General features: G+C 40.7%; 1 protein-coding gene across 4 annotated transcripts in view; it reads left to right on the forward strand.

The window, feature by feature from the left end:
• Window positions 1-6237: 6237 nt before the first annotated feature.
• Window positions 6238-23858, forward strand: part of KIAA0319 (KIAA0319 ortholog) — a 57239-nt gene continuing 39618 nt past the window's right edge. Inside the window, exons 1-2 of one of the 4 annotated variants that reach the window (XM_077179987.1) lie at window positions 6238-6566; window positions 18252-18416. In XM_077179987.1, coding sequence (XP_077036102.1) covers window positions 18368-18416 — 49 coding nt within the window. In that variant the 5' untranslated portion in view covers window positions 6238-6566; window positions 18252-18367. Of the gene's footprint in view, window positions 6567-6639; window positions 6835-7599; window positions 7618-18251; window positions 18417-23858 lie in introns of those variants that run through there. The other 3 variants (XM_054630522.2, XM_077179979.1, XM_077179982.1) reach the window with 3 other exon arrangements.

Below are 23858 nucleotides of genomic sequence, written 5' to 3' on the forward strand. Positions count from 1 at the left end.
ACTTGCTTATAAGGACTGCTTAATGCTACAGGATCCTGCTACTGCAGGCAACAGTAATAAACTTTCAAACACAGGGGAAGACAGCTGCAGGGATCAGAGGGGTAAGAGCTCCCATCTTACCTCCTATTTCATCACACACCCTTTCCTCCCCTCTCACCACCCTGGGACCTGAGGGCCCTCCCTGGGAGCTGCTGGGGGCTGTGCAATGCCCTGGCCTTGCTGGGGCAGGGGGCTCATCCTGCTCATGCACGAGGGTGCTCATGCCCTACAGCCACGGTCATGACTGTGCCTATCTGCTCAGGAGGTCATGGCACGACATGAAATCACTGACGACATTCAAATTGAGGAGAGGGGTAGACAGTGAGAAGTAGCCCTTCCTCTACAATCAGGAGCCCTGGTCTCCTCCTGGCCTCAATGAGCTGCCCAGGTGTAAAGGAAAGTCACAACTAGACACAGCTTTTCATTGTTTTTGGCTACATGAAGGGAAACCATGATATGACAACTGAAATAAAATTTTAAAGGATCTATTCTTAACATACCCAGAAAGCTTCTCAGGAGTAACTTAGCTTAGAAACATCATTGTAAAGTCTCATGACGGCTAAGGCAGAAAACTCCGTATTTTATTTATTCATTTATGTTCCCAAATAACTAAATCCTCAGGTGCAAGCTAATTTTTATAGAACAACTCTCAAAAATACCACCAATAGAGAGTATTTGTGGTTTTTGTTTTTTGGGGTTTTTTTCATTTTGAAAAGCTTTATATTTGCTTAGACATTCAAGGAAATGATGATGATAGAGAAAAATGTGGTAAAACCTTGTTTGTGGTTTCCCACATTGCCAAACTGTCTTTTATGTTTGCCTTTTATACACCTTTAATCTCTGTGGGTTTTTTTACAAGGAATGAATCTGATGTTAAATTAAATTACTCCCTCCTTCTTAAGTGACTGGAAGCATTTGAGCGCTAAGACCTGAGATTGTAATTAAAGTGATAACAGTGGTATGAAATTTGGAAGTCTAATTATTAGTGTCATATGATGCAGAAAAAAAAGGCAGTCTAGTTAAGACTCACAACTTCATATTTACTGGAATTTTTAAGGAATTTCTTCTGCACCAGTTGTCACTTTACATCTGTAACTTTAACAATGCAAGTGTTCCCTGTTCTCCTACATCTGGTTGTGAATGACAATGCCAGCACAAGCAAACAGTGCTCACAAATTTTGATTTGCTTCACATTCTCTTCTTCCTCACTAAGAGGAAAGAAAAACCATGAGGTTTGCTTTCATTGCTTATATCTCCTATACCTCCCTGGGAGTTGCAGCCGAAGGACTCATGGGCAAGGTGAAGACAGGGAGTAGGAATTTAACATTCCTAAGAATCCCTGAGAAAGGGAAAGCACCATAAACTCATGCTTTGTCAAAGAAGCACCAGTTTACATACCCTACTACATTATGACTACTTCTGTTTCTTTGTGTACCTTCAGTACTATTTTGAAAAAAAGGAAAAATGCTATTAATGGCTGATATTGTAGGACAGGTTTTTAATTTGGAGAAGAAAGAAAAGGAAAAAGACGTTTCAGAACTTTGAGTGACTTAGCATCACACTTAAGCTGCAGATCCATCTCCAGAGCTGACTAACTGCTCCCTCCTTTGATCAGTAGGGTTCCTTCACCTTTGAAAGAGTGAGTGAGTGGGGCTGTAATATTTTTATTAGGTACAAGCAAAGTCATAACACTTTGTAAGAGACAATTCATTTTTCTAATTGCAAAGACAGGCAAGAAGAAAATTATATTTGGTGCAATTAAGTGGTTAGTCATTCTTCCAGAATGAGAAAATCTTGCATACAGCTTTTAAAAATCTTTTTGAACTGCAATAAAGCAATCATATTTAAAAAAAAGAGGCATAAATGCCAAATGTTTTACTGACTAATGAATATTAACCAAGCACTATATCTTTAATTAAATACATTTTAAACCACTTAATATGTACCAATATCACTGACAGTCAAATGACAGAGCACTAACATCAATTTACCTCTTTGATGTAAAAGGCAAAATACCTGCTGAATGTGGCAACCCAAACTGGTAAGAAAACACCAAAATATTTAATGTTACAAAAACGAAGAATGTGAAACCTAACAAAATATTTATTAGGCTACAACTTGGAATTTGAATTCTTTTCCTGAATCAGTGATGTTATGGAAACTATCCATCACAAAGGATTTACATGAGCATGGAATGTAAGAAAATGCAGTGATTATCTCCCATTGATGATGAGAAACAACAACAGACCTTGATAAAATTCCGTATGATCAGAAGCCTTATTTTATTAATATTTTGATTTACATATCAAGAAAAGCAACTTCTTTTGAGAATCTGGGCAAAGCTTTAAACATTTCTACATGAAAATAGCCTGAAATAACTAAAACAGAAGAGATGTAACAAAATAAAGAAATGTTAAACAACTATGAGGTAAATAATAATTAGATGGATTTAAAAAGAAAAAAGGGGGGAAGCAAAACAACAGTAATAACAGGAAATCATTTTATCATGACTAAAAGTATGCATCTAAAGAACATTTATGCTCTTAGCTATTGAAAATAATCTGATTTTAACTACAGAAAATAATCCAAAACTGTAAATAACAAAAATGTGTTTACAAAGAGGCTGTCATTTCAGTAAGGCTGAAAACAGGAGGCTTAAATGGGAGATACAGTAGGCAGGAATGTTGTTACATTACAATTGAAATGAAAGTAATATTGCATCTGTAACTACCCATGGTAAGGTCATTACACTGTCATTATTTACAGATTCATGCATACTCAACAATAAATGGATTTAAAAACATACAGACATGTTGTAAAACTAGAGTTTTGATTAAGGAACAGGGAAAAATATAGACTGCCTCAATGAAACATAACAGAAAGAAGGAAAGGATTATACCATGTCACTCTAACCTTTTGCACTCTTATTAGATTTCCTGATACTTCACTGGTGGGACAAAGAAGCCAATAAAAACCTACTCAGACACAATTGGTCAAGGCAAAAGCTTTTCCTGGGCTGGCAGTAGAAATGACATGTAAGAGCAACCAGACAAATGTGGCCAAGGGGAACTCACCTCATTCCAGCTTTCAAAAACTTTTACAATTACTGATGAATAAAAAAAAACATCTGTCCCAGGTGCCTTGAAGGTGAATACTACCCTTTTTTTCAGTGTTGGTAGACACCTCCTTGAACTGAAACAGATGAAGTTATTTTACTTATTTAAATGGGAGGTGGGAAAAGGTTATTTTCAGGAAAGTGCAACACGATCTAATCAGGGTTAAGTAATGTGAACTAAGTGGCATATGCCCCAAACCTCTTTCTTTTGTAACAGATGTCCCAGGGAAAACTTCCAAGCAGCTGGTTTAGCAATCCAGTTGAAAAGGGATAGGAGAGTAGGGTGCAGGGTGACTGGAAGGGCTGTGCCAACCCCCTGTGGTGGGAGGGACCTCCTGTACATCATCATAATGTTGTGTTATGTCTCAGGTCAGAGCTTCCCTGACACAGCAAGAAGCTGCTCATAAGGTCCACTTGGCAGTGATGGGAGGTGCATGTCAGGGGCAGACTCCAAAATGAACCTGGATATCTGGTGCCAAGTTAATTGTCCTGGGTGATGACAGTTTCACAAGACTTTTGTCTGATCAAATGAAAGCACTTATTGTGTGACGGCAGCTGGAGGTAACCAGATCAACACTATAGCCCTCTCACCTAGAGGGCTATATTTTGAAGTTTTAATGATTTTGAGATAACATTATAGCATGCTAAGACTATTATTTTGGGAGGATTAAGCCTATTAATTTATCAATTATACGAAAGGCAAGAAAGGCTCAGCAAGAAAATACCTTCTTAGCCTCACCCATCTGCAGCAAACCTGCCTTCACAATCTGTTTAGCCATTTCATTTCATAGCATTTCTGGAGTTTGCAGACTGGCAGCAGAACAGGCACCAGGTGCTGCTGCTGGGTTTCTTCAACAGGAGCTGTTTGCTCCAATTCCTCTGTTTGTGTAGGAGTAGTTGCATCTTGATTACTCAGTGGAAGAGGCAGTCTGAAAAGCCAAGGGCACTGGATCATCTACCCCTGTGCAGGGAAAGCAAATAGGGACAGTTACTGCTTTCATCCTTTTTCACCCTGTTTTAATTAAGACAGTGGGAAGAACCTCCTGACAGGATACGCAGAAGACTTGTGTTCCTAAGCATGTGCTGTGCTAAGGAGCCTTTTGCATACCTGCACAGATCCTTCAAAAAGTGCTAACATTGAGAGAATAATCATTCCTGCAGAGAAAATAATTAAAAAAAAAACAGTGCCACTGTATCTGCTGGCAGTCAGTAAAATTAGGATCACATAACCGTATGAAGCACTGGAGGTCAATTTTCTTCTCCCACTGGGTGAGTAAATCGAGTCCCAGTGCTGGCAGGAAGGCTTCAAGGCATGAGAAATAGGGCTGCCACAAAGGAAAGATATCCAGGCTTTTTCTCTCTACACACACATCCTCTTCCAAGTCAAGTAGACTAGGTCAACTGTGGAAATAATAAGTCTTCTCTTCCTTTTGTGTTGTTATTAGAACATGTTTTAGGAATTCACATGATACTTTTTTACTTCAAATGAGTAGACTTGGTCTCTCTAAGCTGGCCAAAACAGCCAACACGCAGAAATTGCAGAAACTGTGGAATCAAAACTGGCACAAGAACACAGCAAAAAAAAATTTTTTTAAATGTCAACAGACAACTCCTTTAGGCTCTTTCATATATATTCAAAAGCAATCTACAATTACAGTTCTGAGATATCATTCCTTACTTTAGAGAGCAAGCACATGAGTCATGACCTTCCCATACTGAGGAAGACATAAAGTAGCTTCAGGAAATATCATAACAGACCATTGTTGAATACAGTTGGTAAGGTGGGAATCAGACGAGGAGGTAAAAGCTGTTGTTCACTCAAGAGATGACATTTTTACATCCTTAAAATGCTTTGATTTTTTCATCATCCTGTAGTACCTGCAAAACACTGTTTACCCCGAGCCAAGCAATTCATTAAAGACTGAGCAGAACTTGGCAATACAGTAGCATCACTAACAGGTAGAACAGAGGATCTGGGACCTTGATAGGTGGGTGCAAAGCATGAAACCTTTACAAGTCTGAAATTCACTGCTTTTTTAATTTTATTTCACTTAAAAATGAAATTGCTTGTTCTACAATGTTGCTGAGGGGGATATACTTAAATCACTTCTCTATGCCACATGGACTTTGGTGTTGAGTAGAAAAACGCCTGTTTCCAAATCAAACTGGTGTATTATTTTGGAATGGAGCTGTAAAAATCAAAGAAGCAATCAAACCATTTCTGCATGCTCTGACTGCAAACGGAAAATGGCAATGTGACAAGAAAAGAGCAAAATCAAAGACAGAGAAATGATGAATATTTTGTTGAAAAGCTATTCTGAATAAGCCATGGGTTCTCTTGCAGAGGCTTCCAACAGAGATATTTGCCATTAGGATGTGGGACTTTATCAGATGAGCAGCACTGGCTCCCCAGCCCAACATTATCAGAAGATTGGAAAGGTAAGGATCAGAAGGAAGATACAATGAGGATGTGTGAGCTGGGGAGCATGCCCCAGTGCATCTCATGCCTGACAGGTGCTGGCCTCCTGCTGCAGCCACCGTGGGAAACCCCTACTAGCAGTAACAGTGTCCCTCAAAACGCTGCACGTGGAAACAGAGCAGCGAAAAGCCGAGCAGGTGACAAAAGTAGGGAGACCTGCACTCAGGGATTGGGTGCGAGATCCCACCTTCGAGGCCCTTTGCAGACCAGCAGCAGTGCCGTGGTCGCCTTTCGGCCGCTGGCACCCAAAGTGGCGTGAGGCAGAGCTCGGCTGCCTCCCCGCTACAGCTTCTTGGCTCAACACCTTCATACCCTTGCTCAAGGTCTTCAGACCTGGGAGACCTCTCGCTGCTCTACCTCCAGGTCGCGTCCATGGAATAGTAAAAGCCCTGTGGGTGCAATGCCGTGGAAGGTGCCACCACGGTCCGGCCGGGCAGGGAGGACAGCAGCGGCAGCGAGACCCTGTGCCCAGGGGCTGCGCCTCCCGCTCGCCCCCTCCTCAAGATGGAGACGCGGCACCTCCTCTCCTTGCTGCCAGCAGGAACCCCCCCGCCCCCAACTCCTTCTTGGGATGGAACTGGACCGACCCCACCTCCCCGCCCGGAGCCACCTCCCAGCCCTCCCTGCCGTGCGCAGGGCTGCCCACAGGTGCGGCCCGCTGCCACTGCCGTGGGTGGTGCGTGCCCGGCGGGGGCTGTGGGCAGCGATCCTGCGCGGAACGCGGCGGCCGCCCCTAGGCAGCGGCGTGAGGGACGGCGCCTGCTCCTGAGTCAGCAGCGGCGAGGAGGAGGAGGTGGCGGCAGCTCCCGCCCTGCCCAGCCCGGCCCGGCTCCGGCCCCGGCCCCACGCCCTCTCCCGGCTCCCGGCGCTCAGCACCCGCAGGAGGGAGCGAGGAGGGGCGGCGGGGCGGCGCCGGCTCCTGCCCTCCGCTAGGTAGGGTCGCCAGGAGATGGGATCGCCGCCGCGGCCTGGGCGAGGGTGGGGAAGGGGCGGAAAGCGGAGCCGGTGCTCCGGGCGAGGCGCTCCCCAGCTGAGCGCTGGGCAGCCGCCCTCGTCTCCCGGCGGGGCGCAGCCCGGGCTCCGGGGAAAGGAGCTGGGAACGCCGGGCTGGAAGGCTGCGGGACAGCGGTAGCGATGAGCCACCCGGGTCTTCCAGGGAGTTCTCCTTCACTCCTTGACTCCCCCGTCTGCGTGAAGCAACGTGTGTATTCTGTGCGACCTGTTAGGCCGGGAGCGTGGGGAGATACAACAGTGGGCTGCTTTGGGGAAGCGTGTGTACGTGTTGGCAGATAGATGTATTTATTTATGTATGTGTAGAAAAATAAGTATTTATGTATGAAGGATCATTTTTGATAGGATATTTCCTAGGTGTTCATGTGCATTTATCTGTGTCCAATCATAGCTTTATGTTGTTCTCTGTGTGCGTGTATGTATTGATATTTATAAATCCAAGGAATGTAAGAATATTACTCTCACCAAGCTGCCCTCCAGTCTTCTGTCAAAGTGTGTTTTTGCTACAGCCCAGACATGTATTTATGTGCCTGCTGAGAAAGAATGGTGCTAATGTGTAGTATGTGAAATGTAGTATGCTTTGTTAGATTGCATTCTGAGCAGTAGGACAGAGCTTAAACAGGAGAAAGTGCTATGTGTGATTTTTATATCACTGCAGTTTTGGATGTTATCTGCATTATGGTTGCTATACAGAAACATTTCCATCCTTCTCCTGACCCCCTTCAGGCGCCTATTGCAGAATAGTCAGATAGTTGAGGGAACAAAATGAAATGCAAACTGTTTTGCCCTCTGTTCCTCCCTTATCTGTTTATACTGTAGGAACACCCTCATGTTCCTCACACTGCATGACAAGATAGTGGAATTGATATATTAAACTCTTTGGGGTAGGTTCTCTATCTCTTTTTGCCTTTGCAATGTCTTGTAGTTGGAGACTGATCCTCAGCCACACAGTTCTGAGAGATGTAAGTATCATGTAAGTATCCTTGTGTTTTACAAAATTTGACTTTTGCAGTTGATATTTCACAGTTAGACATTGTGTTGAGCCAAATTTGAATCTCTAAAAACCAGAGTTAATAGGTGGTACTGTCTATACTCATTTTGGTAGCTTAGATGATGGGAGGTGAGCTGCTCAGCATGTTCTAGGTCTGAGTGGTACAGGTAAGGTGAGAGTGGTGTGTACAAGCTTCTTGGGCTGATGCTTTTCCCTAGGCACAAGGCAGTGGAGAATGCAGTATAGCCTGGATTTTACATTATTTAAGATGAGTAGAATCATGATCATGGTGGTCTGTCGAGGATGCGTGCGCAGGGATTGCTTGCCCAGTTTTAAGTTTTTCCCCACCATTTCCTTTGGGGAATACTGTGGTGGAGGGCTGAAGGAATACTTCTGTGCAGAGGGACAGAGACACTTCTGTAACACTTATGAAAACTTCAGGTTCCACAGAGAACACATGCAACTATTAATCTGCTTCATCTTCACTAGCTGTGTATCAGTGAGCTGTAATTCTGTCGATTTTAATGAACTGCATGAAGTGACAAAGTTTTGGTGACCTGGAGATGCTGTAGTTTGGTTCAGCTTTGCATTGTGTTGACCTCTCGCCACTTAGGTTTTGGATACTGTTTGAGCAGGCTGCTAATTTCACTGGCATGGAGACGAAGGAATTACTGTGGACAGGTTTCTGAACCTGCTAGTGAAATCTCCATCAGGAATGCTTTAAAAATAGTTTATTCTCTCTCCTACCCATGTGCCAAGACACAATATCTGTTTCAGGTGGAGTCTTTCTAAACCTTCCCAGCTGTACTTTCTGTAATGTTGGAAAAGGCTTTCTGTGGGCTTCCACACATACCAGGGGTACAGATTTGCTTACAGATCTTTCATTTAAGGAGGTATGTGGGAAAGGTTTATGTATACTAGTTTTGATATGTTAGGTATATCCTTAATGGAAAACCAGTGATTAAAGGTAGAGCTGTGAACAAGTCCTGCATATCCAGCAGTCTCCAATTTCAGGACAGTGGAGAAGGCAAAAACCATTGTAATGGATATTGTACCCATAGGGAGAAATCTTTCCTACTGTCAGGCTGTTAGCTTTCAATTTCTGTCACAAGGTACCTTTCTGTACAAATTTATAATCTAATTTAACAGCAGATATAGTTGCTTTTCCCTTTAAGCATCTAATCTCTTCCTGAATTATGCCAGGGTATGACCACTGAGTATTTTTCAACATGATGTGACTTTTTACTGAGTAGGTTGGAATTGAGTCAGTCCAGTTGGTGATAATATAAATGTTGTAAGGCTAATGCCAGTTTTCAGGCTAGTTGACCTTGATGAAGAGACAGTTCAAAGGTTATTTCCTATCCTGATGTATTTTCTTTGATAAATCTGTTCTCTGTACAGTTTGTTAATTGTTTTATGTGTTGCAAGGAGTTCCCCTTGTAAAATACAGATGGATTTTAGAGAAGTAAAACATACTCAATTATCTGAGATTGGGCTCCAGAAGTTTGCATCTGAGGGGAGTCTATGTGTGCACATGTGCTTTAGCTGTTTATTACAAGCAAGTGATTTCCTGAACAGCAGAGTTAATTAAAATTTCTGTAAAGTGGTGTATTGAGGTCAAAACCTGATTTTTTCATTGTCTTTCCCTGTACCTCTGCATTTTTTTGCCACGTAGCTTCCTCTTTCCACAGACTGAACTGATTTCGCAATACGTGAGCTGCCATTTTCAATTATGGAAACTGGATGGCACATTATATGAGGTTTGAGCCTAAAGATGTTCAAATTGCAGTTTTGTTTCTCTGGCCTAGCTTATTTTAAAAAAGTCATGAGAATTTAATTACCTTCTGGTAATCAGTTCTTCTCTGGTTGAAATCAATGAATGGCTTAAAGGATACATAAGTGAAAAAAATCTTTCAGACAAGATTTTTCTCTACAGGGCAGCAGTCTAACAATGGGCATAAAAATCTGCATTTGTCATGTGGGTCAAAAGACTTCCCCATGTCTAGAAATGGATTTGCAGCATCCAACTGCTCTAAAGCTCTTTCCTTGAAGGTGATAAAATAGCAAGACAAATGGAGAGAATGTTTGTGTACTTCATGTGGAAGATTTGGGCTTTTCTGGCTATCTGCTGTTGTATCCATGCCCCTTATGCAAGCTTTTTTTCCTGCAGTGTGTGTTATTTTATCTCAGGCAGTCACTGAGTTCAATACTCTAATCTCAGAAATGGTCAATTAACTTAGTTGATGTTAATACTTATATTTCTTGATCCAGTCTCTGCCAATCAATCTGTGAAGAGCTTGGAAAGCTTTTATAAATTAGATGTACCCCTAAGTCTGGTTTCATCACACCGTAGCATGATACGAAAAACATTACCTAACATCCTAGTGCATCCATTTGACTTCAAGTGTCAGACTGTCATTTCTTCTATTGTATGGTGCTTTGTTCATTAATGAAGTATTTATCACCTGAAGGCCATAAATCAGAAAGCTTGAATCTCCTGTAAGGAGATTGGGTTGAGAGAACTTCTACAGTAAAACTTAAATTTTACTGTAGTAGTTTTGCATTGTTTTTCTTCACAGTGTTTGCCTTGTGAGTGCTATTAGTGCTAGAGTGTCAAAGTAAAATGTAGTCATTAATTTAAGTGCAACAAATTGCACTGGACAATAACATACATGTTTTTGCAACTCTTTCTGTAGCTAGTGTTCCTTTAGCTGAGGTTACAAACTTGGGTTTTTTTGAGACACCCTCATGTTTTATGTGACAGCTGTCCTCTACATTTCAAAGATAGAAGGTGGCTGCCATTTCCTTTGAAGTGTGATCATCTCTGTATTCAGCACTTCTGAGATCAGTGTCTGGGGTTCCTGCATAGTATGTTTGAAAATTTGGTCACCAGTCTGGAAATACTAGCTTTGATGCTTAGGTAGAGATCATGTTACAAGAAGAGTAATTTTTTTTTTTTAAGTATTAGATACTAAATATCAGTATTAACAATTGCAACAGTTCAAGTTATCATAAAAAAGATTATCTAAATCCTAGCACTGATTTAAATGTGGTCATGACTTTGCCCCATGAAGTTTTTCTTAAAAAAAAAAAACTGGCAATATTTAAAGTCTTGACCAGTCTATGAAAACTATGAATCTTGTGGGTTTAAATTGTGGGATTTTTCTCTTCACTAGAGAGAGGTTTCTTTCCCTACTGAAGATTGAGACTTTTTCTATAATTACTGTAGTTCAGAAAATGGCACTTTAAGAAAATTTGTCAAAATCCGAAGAACTGCAATTTAATAATGGCATTTTGAATCAATTAATTTTTCCTTTTAATTTGAGGATGTAGAATATAAGTGGAAAAAAATTGCTCTTAGTTGCAGCTCCATGCTATAGCAAAGCTTTTCATAGTTTTAATATAGTCATTTTTGACCTTGAGCGAGTGCAAAATAAATACATTCTTGTGTTCTTTGCGTTTGTGTGATCCAGATTAAACTATCCATGTGAGACTCTTTCTTGCACCTCTCCTTTTAATTTTGTCAAGTTTCTCCAGAAGCATCAACCTGCACTTGCAAATTGTCCCTGAGCTGCGCAGAGATACCTCAGTAGCTAGCTGGAGCCTGCTGTGCAGTGCAGCCTGCTGTGTGTAATTGCTTTCTGCCAGAATGGCACACTACTGAGACCACACGACTTTGTCACACAGGCCTTCAGTCAGCAGTTGGGCAGCAGCAAATTTGGATTCTGCAAACTGAAGAAGATTTCTACCACCTTCTCTGCAGTTGTATGTGTCTTTTTGCAGGCAGTTTGCTAAATCTGGTTTTGCTTTTTCTATCCAAAGCTCAAAACTGATATTATGTACACCCATTGGATAGTTTTCTTCTGTCACCTGTTTTCCTGTTGGGAAAAAAGTATTTAAATACTAGAAGATTAGATAGATAGATAGATAGATAGATAGATAGATAGATAGATAGATAGATAGATAGATAGATAGATTCTAAAGTACCCTTCATGGAAGGCTAATGACAGGCTAGATGAAAATCCAGAGGATTATGCAAGGTTGCTTTGTCTTGCCTCTGCTGTGGAAGGCACAAGATACCATCTTGTTCCTTCAAGCTCTCCCTTTATGGGTCTCACTTAATTTTCATTGTGGAGTACATATTTGAAAATTGCCTCACTTATCAGTTCTCTCTCTCCTCTATGTCCTTGTGAGAGTGGAAAGCAAATGGAAACTGAGTATAATGGTTTAGAGGAGCTGTCCAACAGTTAGACTGACTTCTGTAGAGAGGTATTTTGATGTGTCTGGCCTGTTGTGGGGAGGGAAATGCTCTCAGGTGTTTACTGATCTCACTCTGTGCTATTAATTTTCTTAAGGATGAGTTTTTGATTAGCCTTCCCTCCTTGCTGGGCTCTCTGACCTCAGGGCTATGCAAATGTCTGTATTGAAAATTAAGTAGTAACAATCGTGAAACATGTCAATCCTGACACTAATTATAGTGTTTTTATAGCTTAGCAGAGAGTAGTTCCACCATTCATTGGTGGGTTCAAAATTTTTTCTTCCTGGTCTCTTCACCCCATAAACCCCTGCTAATTCTCTCAGCTTTACGATTTCCTCTATTGTTTGCACTCTCCACCCCAGTTGTAATGAAGGAAATCTTGTAGAAGATTTCCTGAGATCTTGTAGAATAAAATTGTTCTTTCTGTGCAGCACTGCTCTTTTCTCTTTGTCTGGCTGTTTGGTGTCACTTAGCAGTTGACAGAGCTATGGTTACCAGTGGAGCTAGTTGAGCATGTATCCAATCCAGCTGAACATGGCAGAACATATTCAGCTATTCAGTTTGTTGTTCTGTCACCATCACCTTGCTGTTTGTGCCCTGGACCTGACTGAGGAAATTGATACAGAGTTGGGATGTAATACCAATCTAATGTCAGCCTTCACCACGACCTGCGGGAGACCCTCTTAATAAAGCAGAGAGACATTTGCAATTATAGTTATATCCTGCAGTTGCAATAACATTCCATCAGAAGTCATGGGTTTTTTTTCAAGTATAGGTATACCTATTGTTAGCAAATTGTGTGAGAGGAAGGTGACTTTGCACAGGTCATAAGCATTGATGACTCTGCAATACCTGCCACATCTGCTGAAGGGCTTGAAAATTATCTCCTTTATTTAGATGCCTAACTTGTGGCAGTTTTGATGTTGTGTGTTCAGACAACACATGTTATTGTTTGAAGTCCTAGTGGCTGCACATGTCCCGAGTTTTTCTCTCTGTTACTAGGGACAAATGCTACTGGCATGAAGTTTAATTTTCTTTCTTTCTACAGTATTTATGCAATGTCAATGCTCAGCTATGAAGTAACTGTCTCAGGTACTAATGCAGGTACCATAACTGATAAAATAAATATTTTTAATTCTTCATGAGAGGTGGATTTCCTGAAGGATTGTTTTGTACTACATTTAATAGAAAGGCTGACAAATATGTGTGTATGTGTGTGTGTGTTTATACATATAGACACTTGCATTAAGTGTGGTTATATGTTCATTTACTCAGCCAGGCTGCTTTATAAAGGAAATGCTGTCAATTCAAAAATAGGGATTTGCTTTACTGTGGCTTGAGTTTCAGATGCTGTTTCAGTATTTCTTTTGGCATGTTCCCTAGCTGTGCTAGTGACCATAAGGGCAAGGAGGCAAGGACCTCCTGCCTGCCTTTCTCACTGATGCCAGTGTGGCTGGGCCCAGCGTTCAGGCCCCTCATTCTCCTGGAGGTTTCTGCTGCCAGGCAGTGTTCTCTGACTGCCTTCATGTCCCTGTCTCCCATTTGTCCCTGTCTCTGATTTTGTTGGCATGCAGGGATTCTGCTACACCTTCTGTGGAGCACCTGCATACTACCTTATGCTCTCTTTGCAGTTTCACAGCTGGAGGATTTGAATGTATTCCCAGACACAGGTAATTCAGTCTGTACACATTCTTACTGCTAATGGCCCTGGCCTAATTATGTGTAGGAAGTGGCAATATAGTTCTGCATTGCTGACCCCTTTCTCTCTCTGTGGGAGAAAATTACTTGAGTCTGCCTTAAAGTTAAGGTGAACCAAAATGCAGAGTGAGATTTGATGTGGAGGAGAAGAGGAATATGGAAGTAATTCCTTTCCTTGGAAATCTGTTGTAGTTCATGTGTTAGCTACTAAAAGATGTGGTCCTGATCAGCAGCTGCAAATGTTTAAAAGGTCATGGAGTCAAAATGTTTGTATAGAGGGATCAGGGCAGACTTTTCTCTTATCCTGTTGCCTTGAGCCCTGCCAAAAGCTGCCAGCTGGAACAGAAAAACACAGTTTTCAGAGTAAGGCAATATATGTATAATACATACCTGTTTTGACCATACCTGCTGCTCAAGGTTGCCATCCCTCTTCTAGCTAAGAGTGCAAGTCAGACTTGAACTTTTAAGAGCCAAGAAATGTCAAAGTAATTACCAGCAATGCTGTCTGATTGTGTTGTTATAAAAATAGCAGGCTTTGTGTTATATGTGAAGGATAGAGATTCAGCTAGCAAAATAATCTTGTGGCCTTAGTTATTTTTAATTGCTGGGATCTCAGGGCTGGCCACCTTAAATTTTAATGTGTCTTGTGTTTGTGTGATGAAACTTGCACTTGTGTGGAACAGAAAAGTATCATGGGGAAGATAAGAGGAGCATTGCATGCACACACTGCAGCACTGTTTACTGTTTTAACAGTTTAAGAAGGCACACAGTGTCTGGTAGCTTTGTTCTCATCTGTGGGTCAGAAGCTGTGCACTGAATTGTGACTGGGTGTGCTTTGTGTCTGAGCTTGATCCTAATATCAGGAAGCACAAGCTAGTGTTGCAGTGAATGTGAGCTCTTTTATTATGTGGATATTAAACATCAATAGATGTGGAGCCACAATGGAGCATGGGAGGACACAGTGCTGCTTTTGTGCATTCACTGTATACTCACATGGTGTGTCCCATCAGGATTCAGTGAAGATTGTACATGTGGTACAAAGTCTACCATTTTGCAGCTTTGTTAAGTCATGTTTTTTTAATATAAATTAAAAAACAAAAAAAAAGCCAAAACAAACCCAAAAAACCCAAAACTATAAAAAAAATCACAAACAAACAAACACAACATAAACCAAATCAAAAAAAATTCCAAACAAACAAACAAAACACCCAAACCAAAACAAATAACCAAATCTATGACCCTTTGCTTCAGGAACTTTTGTTTCTGAATCTGGGACAAGTAACATTGAAAAAGTCTGGATCATTTGCACCATCTCTCAGTGTTTTTCTTAGTGTTGCTAAAATGTCGACTATCATGTAAGTGTAGATGTCATGTGGACTCCTCAGGGAACTGTTCTATGGTAAAAAGAAGCTGCTACTTGTCTCTTTTTAGTGGCAGTGAGATTGTAGAGTTGGCCTTGCAGAGGAAAAGGCCTGTTAAATAAATAAAATATTTTTCTGACTCTGGTTGTGGTTAATTTTTACCTTGTGATGTTCTGATACCAAGCCTGATGCATTTTTCCTTAGGCTAAGGAACTAAAAGTCTCTCTTAGGCATCTGGTCCATTTAGCTGTTTCTGGGAATGGGTGAAGGTTACAGCAAATGCACAGTATCTCAGAAACCTTTATCTGCAGTAGTAAGTTCTTCTGCAAATTGTGATTTTTTTGTGGCTAACAACTTTTCCAAATCTAGAAGGATTTCTATAGAAACAAGAAAAAGTCTGTATGTGAAATTATGATCTTACCATAATAATCTCTTCTGTCTCTCAAGGATGAGGTATTTGGGGTTTGTGCTAATAAGATGGGGATATTTAGTAGGAACATAGCATACTTCTGCTACTCTGTTTTTTCTCAAAATCCACAGGAATGTTTCAAAAACCATTGCAAGATGAAGCCTGTAAACATTGTACACTCTGTATATCTTTCTGGTTTAGTTTGAGTGTCTGAAATAAAGCACCAAATAAAAATAATCACTTTGAGTAATGTGTTAGATGACACATTGTGCCATGTGTTACATGGGCAAGTGTATGCTGCTGGATTCAGCTTAAGGAAAGGCTTAAGAAGCCATCTCTCTTCAGCTGGAGATCTGTCTGCATGACTGAGATCTGGATAAATAGACTTTCTCATGGTGAAGGTGACCATATACTGGCAGATTGTCCAGGAAGGTTGTGGAGTCTCCATCCTCAGAGATACTGGATCTGTCTGGACGTGGTCCTTGGAAGCCAGCTCCAGGCTACCCCACTTGAGCTGAGGGGTGTGGATAAGGTATCTTACAGAAGTCCCTTCTAACCCTAACCATTCTGTGGATGGGTTGTGTTGATCTTCATAATTCATTTCAGTGTGAAATTAAGCAATTCCATTCGCTTCACCTTTACAGTGAAATCAGAATACAAGGTTCCATGTTGTGGGACCTTCAGGACTGACACTTTCCCTCTTGTGCAAAAGTGCTCATTTCTCTTCAGTTGCCAATGATCCTGTACCTTGACCCTGCTCAGTGGCTATTTCAGTGGCTGCATAAGTGGATCGTTTAAAATGACTTGGCTTAAAGAAAATAAGAACTTTTGGTCTTTGTCTGCTACAAAACTAAGATTAAAGTATATGGAATATATTATAGTATATTAATAAGGTTATAGTTAATAGAAGGACAGAAGAGCAATTAGGTAATGCAAGACAGCAAAAAATGGCCCTGTTGCTGAAAATTTCGTATCATAGAAGTAGTACCTGGAAGCATCCAAACAACCTTTTGCTCTTTCTCAAGTCAAGCCTTACTAAATTTGCTACAGAGGAGCACATCTCCTCTGGCAGGAATTGCTTCCTGAGAGAACATCTAACAACAGGTATTAAAATAGCATCGTCTTAGAAGCAGTATAATGTGTGTTTGTTTGGGGTTTTGTTGTTTTGGGTTTGTTTTTTTTTGTGATCAGAGATAATTTTTCTAATTGTGCAGCATGGAATAGGTTGGGAGACCACCTTATCCTCACTAAAGCAGCTGCCTTAGGAAGGGGATTTTGTTTTATGTTGGATAGAACAAAACAAGAAGTCAAGGATCAGGCTTTTGGAAAGTTAATAAGAGTATGAATAATGCAATGTCTAATATCAGACAATTATTTGGAGATATTTACTGTGACATGGGATTTCTGATTTAGTGAAGCAATACAGAGTATGCTGAAATCACAATGCAAAATCCATTATACTTGGCAAAATGTAGCAGTGGCAATATGCAGTTTTATCTGAATACCAATATGATTCTCTTCATTGATTTCTATAATCCCAGCATCACAGCATCCTCTGTCAGAGGAATGGGACGTGGGGTGAAGCTAGCTCAAGCCCACTGCTGTCTTTTAAATTTTTTTGTTAGTTGTTTAGTTGTTATACTCTGTATCGGGTTAAGCGACCTGTTCGTGTTCACTTGGCTTGTGCTGGTCCAGCTTCCTCAGGGAGGCAGCCACACTCTTTAGTGAGCCACACTCTTTCAGTATTTCTAACTGGGGGAAATATTTATTTTATTTATTATCCATCAGTTGATCCACTCAGCTTTTGATAGAACTCCTAATATCTAAAACAAACAACTGGTCCCTTTTGTCTTGAGATTTGTCTTGCTTTGCAAAAGCTGTGGTCAGTCACAGAAGTGCAAGTTGCAGATCAGAGTCCAGTTGTTTGTGTGACTTAAACGCATGCCACCAATAAAGGATCCCTTTTCAGAGAGCAAAAGTCCAACTGCTGAGCTGCTAGGGTTTCTAATCTAGTTCAGTCAGCCCTGGCTTGTCTAAGTAACTTACTTTTCCTTTTGCAAGGGAAAAACCTAGGCGGTTTTTCATCATATAAAATTATGTGTGGCAAGGAACCTGCCAAGAGCAGCCAGTTAGCAGCATTTCTATCACATGTAGATATAGGCAGCTGAAATATGAAAGTCATGTAATGAATGTGTGATACTCTGCCTTGAAAAGGGCTGTTCACTGAAAAAAACACTACCTGTGTTTTCATTTACAGAAGTGTTTCTTGGTCAAGCATCCATTTAGGATCCTTTATGTGGGGGGAGTTTGGCTAAACTGGTTTTTTTGTTGCATGAGTCTTGCATGAGTAATGTTGCTTTGAACTATTCATTCCTTACATCTATTTGTTGCTCAGGATACCTTACTTGAAGAATTTAGTGTCCTGACAAGGAATGTCTCCCTAGAAATTCTGGAGTAGTGTCTGCTTGCATTGCCTTGATAGCTGGAAAAGAATAGCTTGAGCACTCAAAAGCTGACTTAACACTGCATGGATTTTAGCATGGAGAATGCTGTCTGTGATTCCTTGGTTAAAATTACCTGCTAGTTTAAAGTCACAGCTAAACCAGGGTCTGGATAACTGCAGACAGAGAATTTGTGGGGTTTGAGGTACTGGAGGCCAAGAGTGCAAATATTTCTGGGGTGTTTCTGTATCTCGAGAAAGAGATTTCCAGGTAGGTAATTTGTTCTGTATCTTCAGCATGCCTGATCTACTATGTCATCCATCGAGAAGTCAGGAAGTAATGATAAAGCCTGCATGTCACCTGTCTATTTTCTTTAACTGTGACATTCTAATTAATTCTAATTCTAATGCTCACATCTGATCTAATTTTTCCTGTGCTGTCTGTTTCAGTGCTTGATGGCCACAGCAGGGCACTAAACAATATTAGAAAAAAACCCCAGCATTAAGACCTATCATTCCCACACCACTGGCTGGAAAAGCGGTTGTCACTGCCTTCCTGGTGCAGCATGGCATTTGGACCTGGTGTACTCTGCCTGTTCCTATGGACAATAACAGGTAGGAGTACTTCTCCTGTGTCTGAATCATCCAGACAGAACAAGTGAATTTAATACTCCTGGAGTGTGTATTGAGCTGTGAAATAAATATGAATAAGGCAAAAGTTGGGAAATCCTGTGATTCCTCAGTGGTAAAAGCTTTGGTAAGTTGCAGCTTCGTAAGTTGCAAGGGAGGAAAGCAGTTGTGAGTAGATGTTTGAAGCCAGTTTCAGCAGGCTGCTTTGGGGGAGATGCATAGGGTGAGAGTGGGTGGTGGGAGGGTTCAAAGAGGTTTCCCTCTTTTTCACTTCCAGGAGAGCAATTGAGGAATAATGTGTTGCTTGCATTGTGAGCTACATTTTTGTTCTGAATTTTTATATATGAGTAGCATGGTTCACATCTCTCACCTCATCATACTCTGTACAAACATATCTATCCTTTCAAAAAAACACAGGAAAGTCCTGTAAGTTTCTGCTTCAGCCACAGGAATAGGTAATTTATTTGCATAAGCAGACAGATGAAGAATGATTAATACTGCCTCTGTCAGAGAGAGACTTACTCTGGTGCAGGTAGTTTTGATATTGTAACTGAAGAAAAATATATTAAGAAGTCGGGTTTGTTTCCTTAAAAAAATATTGTTTGAATTCTATCTCTGGTGGTACTGGTAGTATCCATATTAGCAGAAATTGAGAAAATAATGCACCACTGTCTGACTCTCACTTCTTGTAGTGTAAACAGAATGAGCTGTTTCATGAGGGAGAGACTTGCTTAATATGCTAAAGCTTAAATTGACTGCTGAATTTGGAAAAGTTGGATTAAAGGGGATGGATATTAGCCTACAGCTGAGGGGGATAGTCATTACCTATGTCTGAGCTTGTAGGTGGTGTTTGAGGTAGTCATCAAGATCACCATGAGGATCTCATAGTGCCAAGCTTTTTGAAGAGAACATGGAGCTGAGTTTTTTGTTGCTGTAGTGAAGAAGTGTGCCTTTTGTAAATAAAATCCTCTCCTGTGAGATACTGAGTACCTGCTGTACGGTCTATGCTAGCATCTTTAGGGGAAAAAAAAAAAAACAAAGCAACTTCAGCAGAAGACAGTAATGTGCAGTAAATACTGGAATTTGCCTGTAGAGAATGTCACAGTTTCATGCTTGTGATAATACTGTTAATTGTTAGCAGATTAGAACATCTTCCACATGCATATAGGAAGTTATCTGTTTTAATTGCAAATTTGCTATGCTCGCTTTGCTTATCTGAGAACAAGACCATTGCTCTCAAAATGCCGGCTGTATTTCAAGCCTCTGCCTGTATCTCAACTACCAGTTCACAGTGTTTAGAGGATAATATAACCTAATAGCTCATATTATTTTAGTAAAAATGTTAGTATTTATTTCCATCTCAGTAATTTGTGGTATTTTAGTACAATTAATATTAAACTGGGAGGTTCCTGCTAAGTTCCAGGATGTGCTTACTACAGTGTATCAGTAAATACTTACCTTTTCTAAGTCAAAAGGACTTCTTTTCAGTGCAGGCTTTAAAGTGAATTGACTGACACTCAGGAATTTGCTAGATGTTCATTCTGCAGGTTTTTTCTGCCCATGAGCTTGTGCCTTTAAAAGCTACCTTTTCTTTAAAAAAAACCCCCATGTTATCTCAACACTTGCTTTAATTTAAGATAATGAGAAGACTGACTTAATATAGGAAAGAAAGGCTTGATACTCCATCACTGAGGGAAGAGAAAAACAGCCTCACTGATGAATAATGTTGGAAGGATATTGAAAAATGTGCTCTGGCTCATTAAAAGACATTGAGGTGGGCTACTCTGTCCTGTTTAGGTGATGTTTACTTAGTTTTATTTCATGCATGATAGTTGTTGACTAATAGTGTTTTACTGCTTCTAATGAATGTGTGGGTTGACCTTTGCTGGCTGCCAGGAACACAACAAGTCACTCTATCACTTCCCTTTCTCAGCAAGATAGAAGAGAAAAATAATATTAAAAACTCCACGGACTGAGATTGAGACAGGTCATGTCTCATTCATGTACCCGTTACAGTCAAGAGCTGACAAAACTTGACTTAGTGAAATTTATTTAATTTATTGTCAATTAAGCAGAGCAGGATAATGAGAAGTAAGAACTACTATAGAAACACCTTGCCCTCACTTCTCCCATCTTTCTATATTCAACTTTACTCCCAATTATTCTTTCTTCTTTCCGTGAGCAGCTCAGAAAATCAGGGACTGAAGGTTGCAATTAGTTCATAATGCTTCCACTCTGTTGCTGCTTTTTCCTCACCCTTTCCCTACTCCAGTATGGGGTCTTTCCCATTGGCTCAAATTCTTCAAGAACTACACTACCATGGGTCCTTCTCACATGAAAGTCCTTCAGGTACAGGCTGTTCCAGCGTGGATCCCCTGTGGGGTCACAGGTCCTGCTGGAAAATGTGTTTCTGTATGGACTCCTCTTCATGGGCTTGTGATTCAGGCCAGGAGCCTGCTCCAGTCTGGGTTTTTCAAGGGTTCACAACTTCCTTCCAGGCTTACCCACCTGGTTCAAGGTGGGGTCCTCCATGGGCTTTAGGGCTGGGTATCTGCTTCAGTGTGGATCTCCATGGACTGCAGCAGGACAATGAAGCAGTGAATCACCATTGTTCTTACTACAGCTGCAGGGGAATCCCTCCACTGGCACTGGACCACCTCCTATCCCTTCTTCAGTGACCTTGCTGTATACAGGATGGCTTTTCTCACATTTTCTTGCTCCTCTCTCCTGCCTGCTGCACTTGTGCCAGATTTTTTGCCTCTTTGTAAAACCTTATCACAGAGGAGCTGCCACCATCCATTTGGTTCAACCTTGGCCAGTTGTGAGTCAGTCTTGTAACAGGTTCTGTCCTGACATGGGGCATTTTCTGGTGTCTTCTCACACAGATATTCTGGCAGTCAATTTCCCCCTGCCCCAACTACCAAGATGTGCCACATAAACCTAATTGATACAGATATCCATCACTGACAAATGTGCCTGCCTCTCAGGAGGCTTGAGGTGAGTGTAGCAATAGGTATGAGTGGGTACCATGCCTCTGTCACTCAACATCTCATGCATTTTGGGTGATTGATTTCCAAAATCTCTGGATGCAGCTCCTAATTTATCCATATACATATTCCTTAGTGTGCTTATAATCTTGTTTCAGTTTTTTGAATCCATTCATTGATGAAAGCAGCATATATTGAAATACATTTCAATTATCCTGGCCATTAATTAATGTTTTTTTCCTAATGTATCAATTTCTTTTTTCTCTATGAGAGAGAGGAGACATTGTTTTCCAGCACAGAAAAGTGAGTTTACTTTGCAACTGGGAGTCCAGGATCTTGGAAGCAATTAAGTCTAGCTCTCATCTTGAGCAGGCATATTTAATTTGGCATTTGAAGCAGACCTTGTAAATACTGCTGTTAAAATGCATTTCTGCAAATATTGTCAATAGCATCCTCATGGCTGACTCTTGGTTTGGTCATATTGTGTGTGTGTGTTGTGTGCTTTGTTTTGAGATTAGCCACTCCAACAAAAATATAAACAGCAATTACCAGGTAATTGCAGTCATAGGTCTTGTGTCATCTGGTCTCCTGTTTTCAAGTCCACCTAGCCCAGATGTAGATTATATGATCTCCCAGATTCCTTGATAACCTTCAATGTCCTTTTATTTACTTGATAAAACTTTGATAACCAATGTCCTTTTATTTACTCTAGCAAAAGGTGTTTCTAAATATATTACAAGCCCTCAATTTTCAACACTTTTCACTACTACTGGTCTTGGACTTTGAAAAAGATTAATACCCTTTTCTTCCTACATGTCTAACATGTAAAGCCCAAACCAGGAGTGTCAAGGAACACTTTACGATGTGGGTGTGCCTTTGAAATGACAGTGGAACCACTGCCCTGGGGTCGTGGTGCATTCTTTGTTACTTATACTACCATGCCTAGATGTTCTAGTGTCCTGGTTCACACAGGTCTTTCCAGAGATACAGGATGGTGTAGTGCTTGATTACAATCTCTGAGATCATAGTGAGTTACACCATATGCCAGGTTAGTTCACATTGTCCATGCCTCCATTGGAAGTGATCTGGTATTTCCTTGTGGAGGGATGCAGTAGTTGCAGCTGTGCATCTACCCTTCTGTTTTCTTAATATTTTTTCCCCCTTCTTTTTAAATAGCACTTAGTTGATTTATCAGCGACAAACAGGCAATATGACAATTGATGGAATGAAAACAATACTTGGAAAGGATGATCAGACCCACTGAACTAATTATGATGCCTTGACAGATTCTGGACAAAAGAAGTGTGAAGGCTGCTGTAATGACCATAAAGGCTTTGCAAATCATTATTTGCAGATGTTTACTGTTGATAGCCTTTGTTATCGCATATGTATCTGTGTTTAAAGACCTGAGAGACAACCTCAGGGCAGCCTGAAGTAAAAGAACGAAAGTGCTTTCATGGTGTGGAGGGATGTTAGCTGCTGCTAGAGGAACCAATGCAGTAAAATTTCAGCTGTTGAAATGTTCCGATGTCAGTGCTACTGCTTTTCTGGTTTCAAGGACAGTACCCTCTGTAGGGCATTACCAAAGCTGATTGAGTATAAGCCTTTTTCATCATTTATGATATAAGTGTGCTTTGCAGGGGTTTATAGCTCTGCTGTGGAAATTATCTCTAGCTTGAAAATTGGAATTTTACTTTCTCCTCTTAGATGACTGTAACTAAAATTAAAAACTTACTTTAATTTTGCTTCCAGAAACTTATCAAAATTGTTTCAGTGTGTTATAATGGTAGTAGGAAAAAACAAAACTTATTTTTTACTGATGCGATGTCTTTCATCTCAAAATTCACCAAATGAGATAAAAGTTACTTGAATAGATTTTTAAAAGGATCACTAAGCCTAAAAACAGAATAGAACTAGTTTGCTGTTAAAAGAGAGTAGATGGAGCATATGGCAAGAAAACAGGGACAATCCTACTCTTCCTGTAGCAAAATGCTATAGGATCCTCCATGCTCAGGTAGAGGCTTTTAGGCTGTGAGAATAATGTGCTATGTGGGCTCTCAATGTTGTGCTGCCAGAAAAAAGGTAATGGGATTCTGGTCAAATGTGATGATTCTTGGTGCAGGGTCTGAATCTGAGCTTTTCTCTATTACTGTACATTTCCTTTTGCCACTTCTTTCTGCTTCTTCTTACAGTGCTTGCTGCTAGGGAAAGCAAGCAGAGTGGATAGTTCTGCTGGGGTGATGAGCTGTGATGACCTAAGTGTTAGTACATGGTCAATTTTTTACCGACTCTCTAAAGAATACTTGCCGGCAAATCTTTCAAGTGCTCATGGCTGTGTGAGCACGTGTGGTGGTGTTCGCAGGGGTCCCAGAGCCGAGGGAAGAGATGAGAATCTTGACTCCATTTTTCAGAAGGCTGAAAAATTTATTATTTTATGATA

The sequence above is a fragment of the Agelaius phoeniceus genome, chromosome 1 (genome assembly GCF_051311805.1).
Source record: "Agelaius phoeniceus isolate bAgePho1 chromosome 1, bAgePho1.hap1, whole genome shotgun sequence".
Taxonomy (NCBI): Eukaryota; Metazoa; Chordata; class Aves; order Passeriformes; family Icteridae; genus Agelaius; species Agelaius phoeniceus.